This window comes from Pleurodeles waltl, chromosome 2_1, assembly GCF_031143425.1.
Source record: "Pleurodeles waltl isolate 20211129_DDA chromosome 2_1, aPleWal1.hap1.20221129, whole genome shotgun sequence".
NCBI lineage: Eukaryota > Metazoa > Chordata > Amphibia > Caudata > Salamandridae > Pleurodeles > Pleurodeles waltl.
Window position 1 is genome coordinate 810,347,023 of NC_090438.1, and position 19,983 is coordinate 810,367,005.

The window sequence follows — 19,983 nt, forward strand, 5'->3', positions numbered from 1 at the left end:
GTAATAATACCATAGGTGCTCACCACACACCAGGCCAGCTTCATACAGCCCCCACGGTCCCAGTTGGTTCCCTGCCTCCAGCTGGAGCCAGCATTGCTGTCACAAAGAGGGAGCTGTTAAAGCACCTCCTCTCTGTGAGAACAATTGTTTCCTATGTCTCCCTGTCTGCATCTTTGCAGGCAGGGAGACAGAGGAAACCTTTGCTTGCAGCAGGGAGAGCTATTTGACAAAGCCAAAGCAAACAGCTATTTCCCAGAGAACGACACCCCAGGACATAACAGGTTCCAGCTCTGAAGGGTGGCGGTCCCCAGGGCCATCAGTGGCTTCTTGAGGGGGGCAGCGTAGCCACCCTCCAACAAAAACAGCCCCATGGAGGTGGTGATCCCCAGGGCTGTGGGGGTCTGAATCAGACCCCCTTTTCTTTTTGTAATCTTTGCCCCTGGGAGGTGGTGGTCCCTAGAGCTGCAGGAGGGCCGGGTGGCTTCCCCTGCATTACTTTAGTGTTTGTGCCCTGGGGAGGTGGTGGTCCCTGGGCCTGCGGGGGTGAGGGGGTGCACAGCCCCCGCATACAATCTGAAGAATGCCCTAGGGATGTGGCAGTCCCCAGGGCTGCAGAGAGGCCACATGGCCCCCCACACACAAATCCTGAATAGCCCCTAGGAAGTGGTGGTCCCTGAGGCTGCGGGGGGCCAGACTGACCCCCACATTGGATTTACTGTGTTCCCAGGGAAGTGGTGGTCCCCGTGGCTGCGGAGGGACCACATGGTCCCCCCACATTTAATTGCACTGCAGCCCCAGGGAGGTGGGTGTATATATATATATATATATATATATATATATATATATTATACAGTATACATTACGAGGCTGGCAATCCTATTGCAACATTGGTGGGCAGACCCGCCTAAAGACAGCTGTCCCTGTCAGGAACATGGTTCCCGATGTGGTGACCGTGGTCAGGTTTGTAACCAGCCAGGGCGGTGATGAACTCAGCCCTGCCTGGCTGCTTACAACCCCACTTTCTGCCAGCCTTTTCATGATGGGGACCCCACCATGAAAGGCTGGGAGAAAGACAGTGGCCACATAATATGTAATTATTACACAATTTACATAATTGTTAATCAATTCAATATTTAATTATACATTATTTATTATTGTTTTTATTTATGGTATAATGAACTTCCCACTCTATTCGCTTACAAATCTAGCAACCCACAATTAACGAAACAAAATAAATCCAAATGACATAATGGACATAATCAATAATCAATTCAATAATTAATAATACATTAATAAATTGATTGTCAATGAATTATTACTATATTAACATCCAACCCTATACCCCTACAAACCCAGCAGCCTGCACCTAAAATATACCTAAATGATATGATTATTATACAATTTACATACACAATAATCAATTTAATAATTAATATTATCTTATACATTCATTGTTAATTAATTATTACCTAATTAACTTCCACCCATACCCCTACAAACGTAGCAACCCACTCCTAAAATATAAGTATAATAAATCAGTATTACATAATATATATATATATATAATATAATGAATATCAATCACATACATACTTAAAAGTTATTAATTCATTATTCCTTAATTACCTTCTCAACCAATCCCCCTACAAACCCAACAATCAACGACTACACCATAAATTACTATTAAAAATGAAATTAAATATTCAAAGTCACGTAAAAATACAAACTGTATTTAAAAAAAAAAATGCAAATAATACTAACACCTAAAACAAATATGTAAACGAAAACACATTAAAATAATTAAAAAACAATATTCTTAACAATTAAAATATTGAAAGTGATATTTACGATATTCTTAACAGTGGTATTACCTGAAGAAATTGATATTGTTGACAACGACATTTCTGCATCATGATATTTTTGCAGCACAATATTTTGTTTCCGTTATTTATGTCGCCGGATATTTACAACAATATTTTGTCCAAATACCATATTTCAGACTATATCAACTGTTAGGAAAGCACAAATTAAGCACTTTTTTCTAATTCTTGAAGTGTGACAGAAACAAAAATGTTAATACCTTCTTTACGAATCAGAGCATTTTCTTGGTAATGCACAAATGATAAATATTTACTGGAAATCGATTTTCACACATCATCCTTTGCACACTATATTGCTTTATCAGTAAACTGTACATCTGTACAAGTGGCTACCACACCTTGCTTTCATCATATATTTGCCACAGTGTGCTCCAGAATGCACTACTAGCTACATACTGCACCCATAACACTTTAGCTTAATACATTTGCTACACTTGTTCTTTGGCTAACACTTGGATTTTTTCCAGTCCCTATTACTTCAGTGAGGTAACATTGATGGCAGTATCCTCGCTCTGAAAAACGATCCATCACCACGGAAGCCATGGTGTGTTCACTGTAAGGAATCACAGATCCTGCTCTGTCCTAGCTAATTAGAGTGGTGTGGCATGCTCACAATCCTTTGCACAATATCAACTCAATGTGTGCAGACCCACAACCCTCAGCAAATACTTTTATCTTTTATTCTGTATGGAATGCAACTGATTTAGGGACTAATTTAGATCTTTGTGTTGTTACCACCAAACTTCTGCAGCAGCAGACCCGAGAAGACTGTCAAGTTGACGGTGTTCTGCCCACTGTATTTAGATGTTACAATCCTGCAGGCGGCGTACTGGTGTCGGTTTGCTGACAGAGGGATGACATCGTAGGACACAATTGACAATGGCAGTGGCTGTGGAATACAGGTAAGTCACACACACACACACACACAGACACACACACACACACACTGTACCTATACCTCATGTGTCCCCATGCATCACACACAACACACCACAAACACACCAAATACACCCCATTATCCCATGCCATTCTACCACACCACAACATATACGTGCTGCAAACCCACATTGCCATAACCCATGACACAACATACACACACTTTTGAAGATGCACTGAAACACAACACAACCACAACAACCAACACAACTACATACTTATCTACACAAAAGCACTCACACATCACAACAACACACATCATGACAACGACCGCCACACAACAAGGCTCATCTGAATGTTGCATGCAGCAACACAACACAACATACACAACAATGCCATATGCAAGTGGTACACATACTGACACAACCACACCACCCACTCCAGCACCCTCCACCTCAACCAGCCAATCGCATTGCACACACACATGTACTGACTCACACACACAACTCGAAGCGCAACATGAAAGGTACAGGTCATCTTGCTATGACCACGCATGGACACAGTTGACAGGTGTGATAGTACCATCATATTGGTGCCCGCATTCATTTGCCAATGACTACTGACACCAAAATGATGGGTGTGTGTGTAATATGTGTTATGTATCAGTGTGTCCCCATCGGTGTCTGACCCACTCATGTCCCTGATATATGCATGTCTCGGCAATCTAAAAACACTACTGTGACATGTATATGTCTGCAGTGGTCCAGAGCTCATGTGCAGTAGCCCCCCAACGTACACAGCCAATATGGGTTCCCTATCTTTGTGTCCAGTGACAAGGAGTTGTGTTTTCTCCGTGGAACAGTAGCAGCAGAGATGGAGGGTAATGTCCAGTCGTGTCCAGCCGGACACGGAAGTGGAATCAGGAAAAAGGTGAGTTTTCACCCCTTCCTTCGCAATCTGCCACATCAGAATTGGAGGTCGTTTCACCACATTTTGCTTGGGGGTAAGGCACATCCAAATCTGCAAGGCGGTAAGTGTGCTGGAGTCCTGCCGCCAGCCATTCTTTCCTCTGGTGCCGTGGCGGCGGATGGGGATTCTTGGTGGAGTCGAGGGACTCGGGCAAGCTGTCTATGGGACTGCCAACATCTAAATTGGGTGGGCGAACCCCAAAGCTGGCGGATGGGGTTTCTGTTGAAAAAGTGGCAAAGACATGTTACCACCAACATCTAAATACTGGATTGACCTTTAATTGCTATTAGTTTTTTAAAACTACACATCACTGACTTAGGGGCTGATTCCATCTGCCAATCTCCCAACGAGAAGGTCACTACGGTGCTGGTGACCTCCCTGCCAGCCCCATTATAACTTTCCCCCAGGGGTGACCGTCAAAAACCAAGGTTTCCGCCGGTCACCCCTGTTGGAAAGGTGCAGCAGCATTGGCCCCGGTTCATAAAAGAGCCAGCGGTAATGCTGCCACCCGCAGGGGACACCAGTACCCTCGAAATGGCTGGCGGGGAACAAGGTTGTAATCAGCAGGGTGGAGCTGAGTTCAGCACCGCCCTGACTGATTACAAACTGGTCCGCCGTCAGCCCATCGGAAACAATGTTACCGGTGGACACTGCAGTATTTTGAAGGTCCGACCACCAAACTCTTAATTTGACAGGTGGATCATCAAAGCCCTGGTAGTCATGACCGCCACTATAAATCTGGCAGTCTGTGGCCCGCCAGACTCAAACAAGGCTCTTAATCCCTCAGTGTGGTTCAACTTACTTGTGTGTTGTCAGGTTAGATGTGGCTGGGTGTTCGACTTTGATCTTATTCTCTGATGCAAGTTGTAACTGCTGCTTAGCTATTTCTTTTGCTTGTCCTAGTCTGTGTTCTGTCAGAGCACTTTCTGCTACCAGTGTTGGAGACTTTGGGGGGTCCGCCACCCGCCAAGCTGTAACCGCCATGGGCCGCCAATGCAGCCGCATTCCCGCGGTGCCCATTACAACATCCCCTAGTTTACACCCGCCGGCCCAGCGGGGATGCGGCCGCAACATAGGAGCTGGCTCCTAATGGAGCTGGCAGTGTTGCGGCCGTGCGACGGGTGCAGTTGCACCCGTCGCGCTTTTCACTGTCTGCTATGCAGACAGTGAAAAGCTGCACGGGCCCTGTTAGGGGGCCCCTGCACTGCCCATGCCAGCGGCATGGGCAGTGCAGGGGCCCCAGGACTCCCCTTACCGCCAGCCTCTTCCTGGCGGTGCAAACCGCCACAAACAGGCTGGCGGTAGGGGGGTCATAATCCCCAGGGCAGCGCTGCTTGCAGTGCTGCCCTGGCGGATTATCACCACCGGGGCTAAAACGGCGGGAAACCGCCGGCCCGGCGGTGCAACCGCAGCGCTACCGCTGCGGTCGTAGTACGGGTCTCCGTACCGCCAGCCTGTTGGCGGTACAAACGCCACATTACCCCTGGCGGTCGGAGACCCCCTTTGTCTACCTGACAGTCCATTTTAAGAATATTTGTACCACCAGGTGTGACATATTTTGGGGCCCAGTGTTCAGAACAACTTCAAATGCCTTACCCATTTGCAGCTAATTCAAGCCTTCATACTGTCACAATAAGTTGAAATATTTGTGAACCTCTCAGAAATGAGGCACACTAAAACAGCTAAAAGCTCAATTTGCCCACCTTCATCCAGCCAAATAACACCAGAAGATAGCACTAGACAGTGTCTAACCAGTCTGTTCTTTCCCGTATAGGAAAAACACAATAAGGGTGCCTTGGATGTTTAGTAAACCAACACATAATATTAAAATTAAAGCACACAGAAGCCAAGGGATGATCAAAGTCACTCCAAAACTACACAGATGGGGAAAAGAGGAGGGAGGTTTGAAGACACGTCCTCCCATATAAAAGCAAACCACAGCAAGGTGTCCTAAACTTGTTTTTTTGTAAGATCCTCACACATCCTAATGGTGTCATGCTTCATCATCACATCTCATACTGATCTCTAAAAACAAGGACGGGCTCAACCATATTCCAGGTAGAAATTTGGATAATTTCCTACCGGGGACTACTAAAAATATCTTGGAACACCTAGTTATCCCTTATTAATGAGGTTCCTGGTATGATTAAGAAACAAATTAATAAAAGAATGGTGCCTATAGATATAATGATCTTACACCCAACACAACATGTTCCAGCCATCTTTGAGAGGCCTAAGGATCCAGGGTTTTCTTCAGGACTAAGGTGGTCATTTTGACTTTGGTGGTAAAAACCACCTACTGCCGTGGTGACGGCCGCCAAAATACAGCCACTGCGGTTACAATCCATCTACCTTATTATGAGCACTGCCGGGCTTCTGCCACAAGAAGGGTGGAAATCCAGCAGTGTTCATGGTGGTGGATGGTGTTAAGGTGGCGTTGCTACCACCAGCACCGCCACGCCAGAAGAACGCCGACAGCTATATCATTACCTGTGATACAGCCTGGCGGTGTTCTGCTGGCGGGGTGCTGCTGGCGGTAGCAGTGCCCCTTCCCGTTCCCTGCTGGGAGACCTCTTCAAGAAAGGTAAGTCGGGTTTCAACAGGGGCGGGGGGTGTGTGTGTGTGTGTGTGTGTGTGTGTGTCTGAGTGTGTGCATGAATGTGTAAGTGAGTGTGTGAATGCGTGTAAGAATGTTGAAGTGAGTGCGTGTCTGCTGATTGTGTGTAAGAATGTGTGCGAGCAGTCTCGAAGTATACGTGTATGCCAGTGTGAGTGATTGGATGTATGCGTGGTGCGTGTCTGCGGCTGTGTGCGTGTATGGGGGATTAGGGGATGAGTGAGAGGATCTGAGGTGTTTGGATCAGAGGGGGTGGGAGTGTGTGTTTGGATGGGGGTGCGGAGTGTGTGTTTGGATCAGGGGGTTGTGTTTGGATCAGGGGTGAGGGGGTGTATGTGAATGTCAGGGTGGCGGGGTTAGTGTGTGGGCTTTGGATGGGGGGAGTGTCAGGTGTGTGTTGTGGGGGAGCCGCCTACCAGTGACAGGGAAGAAATTCCCTGTCTCCGGTAGGGCCTACCGCCATGGTTTTCGTGGCGTTGCTAACACCACAAAAACCAGGGTGGTAGGAAGGCTCATAATGCTGCGGGCGATACTGTGCCGGCCATCAGGCTGGAGATTGATATCTCAGGCGCGGCAGCTCATACCACCATGGTGGTATGAGTCGAGAAGTGGCGAGTTGGCTGCAGCCAACCCGCCATTCTCATAATGTGGCGATATGTACCGCCAGCCAGTTGGCGGTACTACTGCCACATTCACACTCACCGCCGGGTTCATAATGACCCCCTAAATCTGTTGTGCCCCGGGATAATGTCAGTCTTCTCTATATATACGTTGCCCTAACAGTTACTTCCTAGTCAGGACAGACCATAACAGACAACATACACACATATAGAGCATGCAAAAAAGGCACGTTTGCTCTTTCCCACAATATAGTTGCCTTGGGTTTCTGAAACATTCAGGAAATTGACCTAAACAGGAGGAGTGAGGGACATGTCCCTGTAGTCACACAGTTGGCACGGGTACCATATCGCCAGTGTACTTATTTGGACCTGTTCTCCTCCCCGCCGATCGTCTGAATGTTTCAGGGACCCAAGGTATGTCGTCGTGGGAAAGGGCAAACATGCCTTTTTTGCATGCTCATCATGTATAGATGTGTGTGTATATATTGTTTATTATGGTCTTTCCTAACTAGAAAGTGTCTTTTAGGGCAACGTATATGTAAAAAAAAAAAATGACATTCCCAGGGCATATTATAGTTTTAGTCCTGAAGAAAGCCCTTGACCCTTAGGCTCCTCACATAAGGGCGACATATGGCAATTTTACATTGGGTGTATTATCATTATTATATCTATAGGCACCCTTCCTTTTATTGCATATTTTTGTAATCATGCCAGGAACACTATTAATAAAGAGATACCCAGGTGTTCCAAGGTATGTTTAGCAAATTAGCCTGCCTGAGTCATTTCCTGTATTTTCTGTATTTAGCCAGATGTATTTTATATGTAGCCTATATGTGTTTCCCTTCTGCAGAATAAGTGCCTCTCCTGATCTGATGAGTTCATCCAGTGGCTAATTTATTTACTTCAAGTGGTTCAGAGAACTAATTATTTTAAGGCATCACTGTCCTTTGAAAGATTTCCTAGGAAAACTTTGATATATGCAAGTTACATTCTTCTTGTACAAGTTACAAGTCAAGAAACTTTGATTTGAGAGCAAGTCCAACATGGTGGAAGTATACTGCTTAACATCATAGACTTATGGGAGTTAAGGTGCTGTCAACATATACTGAGCTGGATCAAATAATGATCTGTTCAGCCTAAATGTGTTATGTATTCAGTTTTCAACACAGACCAGATGTTTACTGTTACCCAACTCAGTGGCCATCATTTTAAGGACCTCAGAGAGATGAAAGACTGACTGGGTCTGTTGGCTTTAAAAGAGGTTACTGTGGGCTCAAACACAGATCCCTTAATTGAAGGCTTTCTTCCACTGATACATAAGAACATTGTTACTTCTGTTTGAGGCCTCAACTTGTAGATCCTGTCTGTATCTACACTCTCACCCATTAATTAGCCAGGTACTGATGGGCTGATTTAAGAGCCCCTGGTGCCTCCTTGCACCACATTAGCATAATTTTTTTACGTTAATGTGGCCTAACGAGGCCTAAATTGCAGCAACAAATTCACAAAGTGGAGCAATTCATGCAGTACGCCAGCTTGTAACCTTTTGCGCTACATTATGCCTGCTCAAGGCATAAGGGGGCCTTCCTCCGTTAGGTGGGCCGACAAAATGTTGCAAAGAGAACTAAAGGATTTCTTTGTGTCATTTTTTTGGGCACTTTTAACGCCTACTCAGAGCAGGCGATAAAAGGAGGCATGCCATTGTTTTCAATGGGCCTCAATGGGCTTTACAGGATTAGCGTCAAAATTTTTTACACTAATCCTGCAAAGTCCCGAACTAGCGTAAACAATTATGACGCTACTTCCCCCAGCTACCTTCATGGTGCACCATATGTTTGATACGGTGCACACATGCTGCCGTTAGGGGGTGCTAATGGGTGCAAGGAATGTGGTGCTGCACTGGGTGCCACAACACTTTTCTTATTCAGGGCCTTAGACCCTCACCCATTCACTCATCCATTCAAGCGTTAGCACATTCTGACATTGACTCACTCAGTCACCAGTCAAGACAAACACACACACATCCTTGGCTATCAACAAAGTATTTTCAGTTATAAAATAGCCAAAGCATAAAGTTTGACAATCATGTGTTTTTGCATAGACACTGCAAGGCAATTCTCCTTTTGCCTTATCCTTTGCTTCCCCTTCCACCTTTTCGTAAACACATTTTAGGATGGCAAATGCACTTTGTGCCTCAAAGACAATGATCCCATTTGCGCATATGGAGAAATGTAAATAGCACATACATGTTTACTGTTTGTTTGTGGTTTATTCCCTGTATAGAGGTTAAACAAATGACAGAAATCTAGCATAGAAAAGAACAGCTTTTAATGGGTGTAAATTTCATGCTTGAAATTAAACCGTAATGCTACACTTGCTGTTAAGGGCACACAACCTTGTAAAAAACTTTGCAATAATAGCTTTACAATTATGGAGCATGCTTTCTAATTAAATGAAATCAATCCATAGGGTTCTTGTGGATTTGAGCTACAGATCAACAGATGTATGGAACTTGCAGAGTATTTATACTACAAACTTAAAAGAAGAGAAAACTTTCAACTTGTCCAAAATACTGAGGTATGTCTATAAAGATTGCTTATTGTTTATTCTGGCACAATGTTTGAAAAGCGATATGAAGCAAACATGCATTTAATATTTATTTTTACTGTCTTGTACTCGTGCATTAAACTTGCATTTACCTAAAGAAATAAGTGTTGCCAAAATGGTCAAATTGTGGAATTCACAAGCTCCAATTGTTTCCAGTCCAAGTGTAGCACCATCGTAACTGATCTTCAGGGTGGCGAGGGAGTCAAAGAGGCCTCTAAAATCAATCATACCAGCAAACATAACAGAATGTATAGTACCTGTTGCAAAATCATCTTCTATTGCATGTTCACCACAGATTTTTCACCTTTCTCGGGACCCTATTTTGTCTGACACTGTGACACTGCAATTTAGTACCACATTATGTGTGCTTTTCTCCTTAAATGGTATTGGTAAAATTGGTTTCTGTCACAGACTCTGGTGAGAACTGGTGGGAAGGTATTGAAACTTCAGATTTTCCACAGCAGGGGTGGGAAGAAAATCGTGATTTTATTGAAGACACAGAGGCCCATATTATGCATAAACCTCTTTATTGCTACTCACAGCATCAACTAGAACTTTCACTTCAGAACTTAGAATATGAATCCAAATAACATTATGCTCCATTGCATAATATGAAACCCAGCAGCCATCTTCCTTCTTTTGGTGTGAATAAATTGAAACCAGATTTATCCACCAATTCCAATCCAAACTTCTTGGCTGAGCACTTCCTCTTCTTCTCCAATCTTCTCTTCACTTTCTGAATTCACTATTTCCCGAAACACAAAACAAGTATTATATGGTGCGTTCCACAGACTGTGTGAGATAATATTGGCCTCCTCCATATCTTTAATAAAATCATGATTTTCTACCCACCCTTGCTGTGGAAAGTCTGAATTTTAAGGCAAGGCACAGAGGTCAATATTATGCATGTTTAAAACCTTACCATAATATTCCTCAGACCACACTCCACTGGGTTAAAATAACATTTTGTAAACACAGAATCAGTAGACCAATCAGCTGTAGACAAAAAGCTACTTCAAATTCCACCTACCAGCAAGGCATTAGAAACCATAGCTCCCCCTTTGCAGAATGTGCGCCAAATCTGGAAAAATCTATTCCAGCCCTCTTCATAACCTCTTTAATATATCTTGCTAGAGTTAGACTAGACACTGGCTTATAAGGATACCTAAAAGAAATCACTAATTGTGTTTCTCCTTGTCCTCTCAAACCTTCTGTGCATTTATCAGACTCACACAAGCACCGTACCACACACAACTTGCTGTTCTCCCCTAAAGGTGGATGAAAAATAGTACTAGACAAAGGGGGTCATTCTGACCCTGGCGGTCACCGACCGCCAGGGCCAACGACCGCAGAAGCACCGCCAATAGGCTGGCGGTGCTTCCATGGGCATTCTGACCGCGGCGGTACAGCAGCGGTCAGAAACGGGAAACCGGCGGTGTCCCGCCGGTTTCCCGCTGCCCCAGGGAATCCTCCTCGGCGGCGCTGCAAGCAGCGCCGCCATGGGGATTCCGACCCCCTTACCGCCATCCTGTTCCTGGCGGCTTTCACCGCCAGGAACAGGATGGCGGTAACGGGTGTCGTGGGGCCCCTGGGGGCCCCTGCAGTGCCCATGCCAATGGCATGGGCACTGCAGGGGCCCCCTAACAGGGCCCCACATTGATTTTCAGTGTCTGCCAAGCAGACACTGAAAATCGCGACAGGTGCCACTGCGCCCGTCGCACGCCTTCAACTCCACCGGCTCCATTCGGAGCCGGCTTCCTCGTTGAAGGCGCTTTCCCGCTGGGCCGGCGGGCGGCCTTCTGGCGGTCGCCCGCCAGCCCAGCGGGAAAGGCGGAATGGCCGCCGCGGTCATTTGACCGCGGTGCGGTCATTAGGCGGCTCCCGCCGGGCGTGCGGTTACCGCCGCCGGTGGGAGTCGGAATGACCCCCAAAGTCTTAGTTCTTTTCCTGATATTAAAACAAACTCCCTCGGGTAAATAATTTTGTGATAACACCTCCCATGCCTTCACATCTGTCACTCTTCTAAAAGAAATCAGACAAAGCAGCATGACTAACTTAAAAGATAGATTTTTTTTTAATCCAAAAATTCATTGTCATCCCAAGCTGCCAGCTCTTTCAAAACTACATCTACATCCCACAAAGACAAATATTTAGGCTCCGGTGTTTTTTTTCTCAAAAATACACTCCTTACCAGTCGTTTCACTACATCATGTTGACCCACCGGCAAACTATTCACCAAATCATGCCCTGCAGAAATCGCTGATCTACTCAGATTCACTGAGCTGTATGAGCTACCTCCCAAAAATATCTCAGTTAAGAAGATTGCTACATCCACCACAGGTGTCAAAATGGGATCCAGACTCCTCTCATTACACCAATATACCCATCTATTCCATGCCAACCTGTAAGCTTTTGTAGTTCCAGGTGCCCAGGACTCCTTGATGAGTTTTGTCGCTTCTGCCGATAACCCTTACACCAGCCAAGCTCTCCCGAAATCAACCATCCCATTACCCCTTTGTCTCTCTCTCTGTGATGACTCACTCATTGAGGCCCCTGTGCCTCCAATCCATACCCTTTCTCAAATATAAAATTCCCTCCCCCCCTTCTTACCTCCTGTTCCTTTTGTGTGGTTCCAATCTATGGGCATGCGCAGTGCACATTCTCCAGCATATTGTTGCGGCTTTTACCATGGTGCGTAGTGCTGGTGGGGTATGTGCATTGTGTTGGATGGGGTCCTCCGTCTGGAATAATGTGGCCTGTGGTGCGGCCGTCTTGGGGATGCGTCTCCTTTGCTGGAAGAAGGATCAGACGTTGAGTATGTTGTGTGAGGAAGGAGGTATGGCTCCTTCTATGACTCATACCTTCACATTTGTTGTACACACGAGCTGGAGGTCTCTGTTCCCTGCTGTGAGATATCTGTGTTAGAAGCCTGTGTGCTGTGCCACAGGTGAGCACACAGCCCTAGTGAGCTCACACTCCCCGTTGTGTGAAGCTTGTATGCAGGTCACAGATGAGCACACAGCCCTGGCGGGTCACTGGCTTTCTTTCAACCTTGGTGGCAGCTCTCTCTGTTCTGCCTTGAGGTATGGCGGGTGACAGTAGACATTTGTTCTGCTGGACACCTCGGGGGATGTCACTAATGGATCTTTTAAAGTCTCTCTCACCTTCCCTGGCGTTGCCGCTTTCTCTGCTGACTGTTGTGGTGGGAGTGGTGGCATGCGGTGGGTGTTCCAGATGGCAGCTCGGCTTCAGTAGGGGACTCCATTTGGAAGGCTATTTTCGCAAAGTTTGCCCTATCAGCGCTGTTGTGGAGTTCGTAGTGCATTATGGCCCAGGATTTCCCAAATGTTGTTCTGGATGCTGGTTTTGAGCTTCCATGACATTTCTAGTTGCGCCATATGATGTGGCTCAAGGGCACGGTCTTGGGCAGTCAGTGGCACAAGTCCCTCTCATACTAGGCTTAGTGTCACAGCCCCGGCAGCACAGTGTCTGATATTTTCCTTGTTGTCATGGGACTTACGGTTTTGTTTTCCTGCATTTTCATTTGGAGAATTAGGTTCTGTGTCCCATGTGGGGGTGCTTCACCTTCTATTTCCTTACTGGTGGTTTGTGTTCATGCAGGGCTACATTACCATGTCTGTGGCTTTTCTGCTATTTGTGCCGTTGGTCCTGTTGCGGTGCTGGTTATGCCCAAGTGTCACCTCTCTCCTTGTTTTGAGGTGTTGGAGTGCTACTTAGGCTAGTTAATGTTAATGCTCACATGGGCAACATACTTATGACCCTTTTTATTGCTTATTTGGCTCCCATTATGTCCTGACATTCTGATGGTGCTCAGTTACTGCATTGCTTCTCTGTTTAATGGCCTTCTATGGTTCAGTGGGTCCTTCACTTATTTCGGTAGCTGTTGGTTCTACAGCACTTTGACTAGTAGGGCATCCATGCCTTTCAGGATGCTGTCCTTGCAGCTGCTCCTTCTGCTGATACCACCAGAAGTGTCTTGGCAGGGATCAGTCTAGGTGTCTCCCCGTTTCCGTCATCTGTTTCTTAGGTTCACTTTGGGGTTCTCAAATTGTAATACGCAGGATGTGATTTATGCAATTTGGTGCCCGTGCAACCTTATGTATGTGGGACAAACAACGCAAAAGGTGAAATGCAGGATTTTACAGCACAAAAGTAGAATCAAGTGTAAGGTAGTCGGAGCACCATTAGTGGATCATTTCTCAAGGAATCAACATAATAATGAAGACATTAGATGGCAAGTGATTGAACAAGTGACTTTGGGTCCCAGAGGAGGGGAGAAGACTGGACTTCTTTCGAAGCGTGAACTTTATTGGATGGAAAAATGCGACACAATAAATAATTGGTTGAATAATTTAGAAGATTGGAACCAAGCTTCAACTTCATGAATAACAGATGTGAATAGATTGTAAATATTGTATTGTATTGTCCTCTTCTGAAAAAACAGTTTTTAGGTTGTACAAAACAGAAAGGCTAAATGAAGTGAAGTCAGACAATATAAAGGAAAATAAAGTGGTGGGTTATTACACCTCAGATATCATTATTAGACAATCTATGTTTGGAACTAAAACCTAACCTTATGAGTATCAGATACAGCTAGATCATAAATCATGGCACTTGCACTGGGTGATTGAAATTAGTTAGATCAGCAGGTGTTATTCTTTTTTAAAATATACATCTACAGTTTAATATTTCTGTTCAAAAGATGTTCAAAATAAGTACAGAGTGGTTCTGAGATAATATAAACGTCGTGCAAAGATGTTTTTCTAAATGGCCGATATGTTCCAACTGAAATACAGAGGGTTTTGATAAGGTGTAAACATCGTTGGGAAACGTTAATGGGGCTAAGTGGAACCATTCCTATACAAAGAAATATAGGGCTGTTTTGGAGGTTGCACCGCCAACAGGCTGGCGGTGCAAACTTGCATATTGCAACCCCTGCGGAAGCGCCGCGGTCGCATCATGGGGACCGGCGGTTTTCCGCCACATTGGTCCCGGCGGATTTAATCCTCCAGGGCAGCGCTGCTTGCAGCGCTGCCCAGGGGATTACGAGTCTCCTTCCCGCCAGCCTTTTCATGGCGGTAGGAACTGCCATGGAAAGGCTGGCGGAAAGGGGAGTCGCGTGGCCCCTGGAGGCCCCTGCACTGCCCATGCCTTTGGCCTTTGGCATGGGCAGTGCAGGGGCCCCCTGCCACAGCCCCATAAAGCTTTTCACTCTCTGCTGTGCAGAGAGTGAAAAGCGCGACGGGTGCAACTACACCCGTTTCACGGCTCCCATGTTGCGGGCGACATCCCCGCTGGTCCGGTGGGCGGAAACTCAGTTTCCACCCGCCGGACCAGCAGGGATGTCATAATGGCCACCGCAGGAGTGCAGCCGCATTGACGGCCACACGATGGTTACAACTTGGCGGGCGGTGGTTGCCGCCCGCCAAAGTTGTAATGAGGGCCATAGAGTGGTTTTGACATGATATATAGATCGTACAAAGGTGTCTGTTTCCAAATTGCCGAAGGACTGAGAAATACCAAGTGGTTTCGATACGATTTAAACATCGCCTAAAGGCGGTTGTTTTCAACTTACGGAACGCTCTGACAATTGAATCTCTTAACTATTTAATTGTATGAAGGAGACATTCTCTCTCCGGTAATTGCTAAGTGCGCGAAATTAGTAACGCATGCGTCATGGTTTGTTAATTTATTTAAACTTTGTGTTCTGCGACGCTCGCGTCTATAACACAAACGGCTTTTACCTTTTGACACAAACTGGAGAAGATGATTAAAATAAGACTTATGAGTATTGTTGAAGTAGCTTTTCAATGCGGGCTATTTTATTTTTAAGTAAGTTAGGATTAAACTTTTCAACATTTCTTGAAGATTGCCGGATGGCTCCTTTTAACAAAAGCGGTAAAGGCATTTTCCTTTCCTCTATTTGGGGGTTTCCGGCTGGCGTTTTGTGGTGATAAATTTCTGAAGAACAAATAAATATTCTCTTGCACGATGGTTAAGATTGGTAGATAACGTGCTTTAGCACATATACTGTAGCAGAATAATATATGTTTAGTTTCTTCTGCTCCTTTGGGAATATATATAGGGGTTTACAAGATGTTTGAATGAAAAATACTAGAATTGCAATCTAGCTAACTCGAACTTCCCTACAAAAAAGACAAAAGAAGAACTAGTTATTTTTATTTTTCAGGGCAAAATAAAGGAATGTCTTTAATGATAAAAAAAACACTGAGAGAGGGTTGCCCAGTCAAAGAGGCTATAGGCTACCGATATCAGGAACTATGTAAGAGAAAATCTTTTATTAAATATTGAGGTAATAAATGAAAGACACTTATTGGAGAGAATAAAAATAATAGTAAATTAAGAATTTTTTTTATAATGACATAGGATAATTCTTAAAAATTATTTTGTAAAAAGTGATATTAATTTCTTGAATCATTAGAAATCGCTCAAAAAGATACTTATGATAAAAATAATAGGTGAATCTGACTTGGTTTCTTTAGACTCAATTATTTATGAGAATATTAATAAGAATATTACAAAGAGAATGTTTATTTCATTTTATTTTGTTTAGGTGTTTCCGGTTAGAAGAATTATTCAGTCCTGAGGATGACCCACCAATGATTTATTTCTTGATATAGGGTCGAAATGTTGACTACATTATATGTGGATTATGTATGAGCAACTTCAAGACACCTGGAATGAAGGGGTCTTATTGAAGTTTGCTCTTTTCCTATATGTTTTTAACCACATTTGTATATATTGTATATAACAGCTTGGCACACATATCACTTTATCACTTTCACTGTGTCGTATAATATTTGGAGCACCTATTCTATAATGAAGTTTTATGATTAAAAGGTGGAAGGTAGTCCTAGGTGTTATCTGGCTACTTACGCTCGCTGCAAGCGGCAAGTTCACCTTTATTTTAGCAATTTATTAATTCTTTTTAAACTGAGTCAATGTATTGAATCTGATGTTCTTTTATTGCACGGAAGCACATTTTGCACATTTACTGATCTGCAGGTTTAAAACTGTAAAACTGTCAAATTTATTACGAAGAGTGTTCTTTATAGATACTTTATCAGTCTTTGAATCTATTTAAAATGTAGAAAAAACGGAATTACCGCCGCCATCTTAGGTCAGTGTGCGCCATTCTGGGAGTAAGCGCTCTAGCTTTTTACTGCTGCTGGGCTATTTTTAGCCCACATGACCGCGGCGCGCAGCGGAAGGTAGTCCTAGGTGTTATCTGGCTACTTACACTCGCTGCAAGCGGCAAGTTCACCTTTTTTTAGCAATTTATTAATTATTTTTAAACTGAGTCAATGTATTGAATCTGATGTTCTTTTATTGCACGGAAGCATATTTTGAACATTTACTGATCTGCAGGTTTAAAACTGTAAAACTGTAAAATTTATTACGAAGAGTGTTCTTTATAGATACTTTATCAGTCTTTGAATCTATTTAAAACGTAGAAAAAATGGAATTACCGCCGCCATTTTAGGTCAGTGTGGGCCATTCTGGGAGTAAGCGCTCTAGCTTTTTACTGCTGCTGGGCTATTTTTAGCCCACATGACCGCGGCGCGCAGCGGAAGGTAGTCCTAGGTGTTATCTGGCTACTTGCGCTCGCTGCAAGCGGCAAGTTCACCTTTTTTTAGCAATTTATTAATTCTTTTTAAACTGAGTCAATGTATTGAATCTGATGTTCTTTTATTGCACGGAAGCACATTTTGCACATTTACTGATCTGCAGGTTTAAAACTGTAAAACTGTCAAATTTATTACGAAGAGTGTTCTTTATAGATACTTTATCCGTCTTTGAATCTATTTAAAACGTAGAAAAAACGGAATTACCGCCGCCATCTTAGGTCAGTGTGCCCCATTCTGGGAGTAAGCGCTCTAGCTTTTTACTGCTGCTGGGCTATTTTTAGCCCACATGACGCGGCGTGCAGCGGACGCGCGCAGCGGTCACGCCGAAGGCGCGCCAAAGGCAAGCCCGTCTGCGCCCGTCCGTGCCAGACCGTGCCAAGAGCCAAGAGATTATGATTCAAATGCCACAGAGCAGGTAATGATTACTTACGCTAGGGATATACTACTCTCGCTGAACAATAAATTTCATAACAGCTGTCTGCAAAGGTTAGATCCTTGTGTTAAAAGCTACAGATGCCCCGTCTGTGCCTGGGCCCCTCAATGAGGTACGGACCTTCAAAAAGATAGGGAATCTGATGAATTTCCGAATTTACTAGTCAATTGTCGCTCGCTAGGGGCCCATATATAACGGATATCCACCTTTTGGTGGAACAAAAAAAAACCCTGGCTTTGTTTCTTACTGAAACCTGGCTGGATGAAAGTTCTGGCCCAGATCTTGTTATGACCCATCCTACTGGATATAAACTCAGCAGAATTGACAGACCGAATCGAGGTGGTGGCATCGCAGTTGTCTATAAAGATACATGTGGGATGACAATAGCCCCTACACTAATTAAAGGAGGTGAGAGCATGTCTTTTTCTATCAGTGTCAATCCTCACTATACAATTTCTGGTGTCTTGGTCTACCGTCCACCGGGTCCCATTGGAGACTTTATGACCTCACTTGCAGAGATTATCTCTCAATCGGTATGCACTAAATCCAACTTCCTACTGTTGGGAGATTTTAATTTACATGCAGAAATGGAAGATAAAGCCTCGACCAGGATGATAATAGCAGACATGAAGGCCTGCGATCTAGTGCAATTAGTGCAGGGCCCTACGCATAACAAAGGTCACACACTTGACCTTGTTTTTTCCAATATGCTAGGTTTAGAATTCTTATCATCATGCCCGCTAGCTTGGTCTGATCATTTTTTGATAGAGCTAGAGCTAACTATCTCTCGGCAGAAATCCTTGATTAGCAATCCCCCACTTTATAGAAGAAAATGGCATAAACTGAAGGCCACAGAGTTTATTAATTCATTAGAAAAGAAGAAACCAGGAAACTTAGATTCTAAAAATATAACTGATCTCACCTGCTCCCTAAACAAATGGATAGAGGATAGCTTGGAGGAAACCATACCTCTCTCTCTACCTCGAAAAAACTGCCTAGAAAGAAATCAGCTCCTTGGTTTACCACAAGTTTACTTGAGATGAAAAGAGAGTGCAGGAAGCAAGAAAGAAAATGGAGGCATTCCTTAGATGACTCATTGAAAAAAGAATATAAGAATATGATTCGAGCATATCATTTAGAAATTAAAAAGGTTCAGGCAACCTATTACTCTAGCAGAATTGAAGCTGCTGCTTATTCTCCTAAGGAAATTTTTAATGCCTTAAAAGACCTTATTCATCCTAAGGAGGAGCCAGAAATTTTAGAATCCCCGCAGCAACATGTGGAGGATCTTGCAAGCTTTTTTTTAAGTAAAATTCAGGACATTTATGTTTCTTTTCCTGACACCCTGATTAGAGATCAGGTGGTGGTCAACCTGGTGGTCAGGAAGGAAACTGAAATCGTTTTAACAAATTTTGGGCCTGATTATGACCCTGGCGGACGGCGGAGGCCGTCCGCCAAGGTACCGCCGCTGAATGACCGCATCGCGGTCAAAAGACCGCGGCGGCCATTTAGACATTTCCTCTGGGCCGGCGGGCGCTCTCCAAAAGAGCGCCCGCCGGCCCAGAGGAAATGCCCCTGCAACGAGGACGCCGGCTCAGAATTGAGCCGGCGGAGTTGCAGGGGTGCGACGGGTGCAGTTGCACCCGTCGCGTATTTCAGTGTCTGCTTAGCAGACACTGAAATACTTTGCGGGGCCCCCAGGGGCCCCGCGGCACCCCCTACCGCCATCCTGTTCCTGGCGGGCGAACCGTCAGGAACAGGATGGCGGTAGGGGGTGTCAGAATCCCCCATGGCGGCGCAGCAAGCTGCGCCGCCATGGGGGATTCTAAGGGCAGCGGTAAACCGGCGGGAGACCGCCGGTTTGCCTCTTCTGACCGCGGCCGAACCGCCGCGGTCAGAATGCCCTGCGGGGCACCGCCGGCCTGTCGCGGTGCTCCCGCCGACCCTGGACCCGGCGGTCTTAGACCGCCGGGGTCAGAATGACCCCCTTTATCCCTATTAGCCTGGACATAGGGCCTGATTATGACCCTGGCGGACGGCGGAGGCCGTCCGCCAAGGTACCGCCGCTGAATGACCGCACCGCGGTCAAAAGACCGCGGCGGCCATTTAGACATTTCCTCTGGGCCGGCGGGCGCTCTCCAAAAGAGCGCCCGCCGGCCCAGAGGAAATGCCCCTGCAACGAGGACGCCGGCTCAGAATTGAGCCGGCGGAGTTGCAGGGGTGCGACGGGTGCAGTTGCACCCGTCGCGTATTTCAGTGTCTGCTTAGCAGACACTGAAATACTTTGCGGGGCCCTCTTACGGGGGCCCCT

The 19,983-nt window shown here is 45.2% G+C and overlaps 1 protein-coding gene across 8 annotated transcripts in view; it reads left to right on the forward strand.

Annotated features, from left to right (window-relative positions):
- The window catches only part of LOC138268696 (glutamate decarboxylase 1-like), a 1,137,623-nt gene that overhangs the window by 1,033,871 nt on the left and 83,769 nt on the right, over nt 1-19,983 (forward strand). For all 8 annotated transcript variants that reach the window (XM_069218676.1, XM_069218622.1, XM_069218640.1 and 5 more), the window contains one exon: nt 9,432-9,539. In XM_069218676.1, the coding sequence (XP_069074777.1) occupies nt 9,432-9,539 (108 nt within the window). The remainder of the gene's footprint in view (nt 1-9,431; nt 9,540-19,983) is intronic.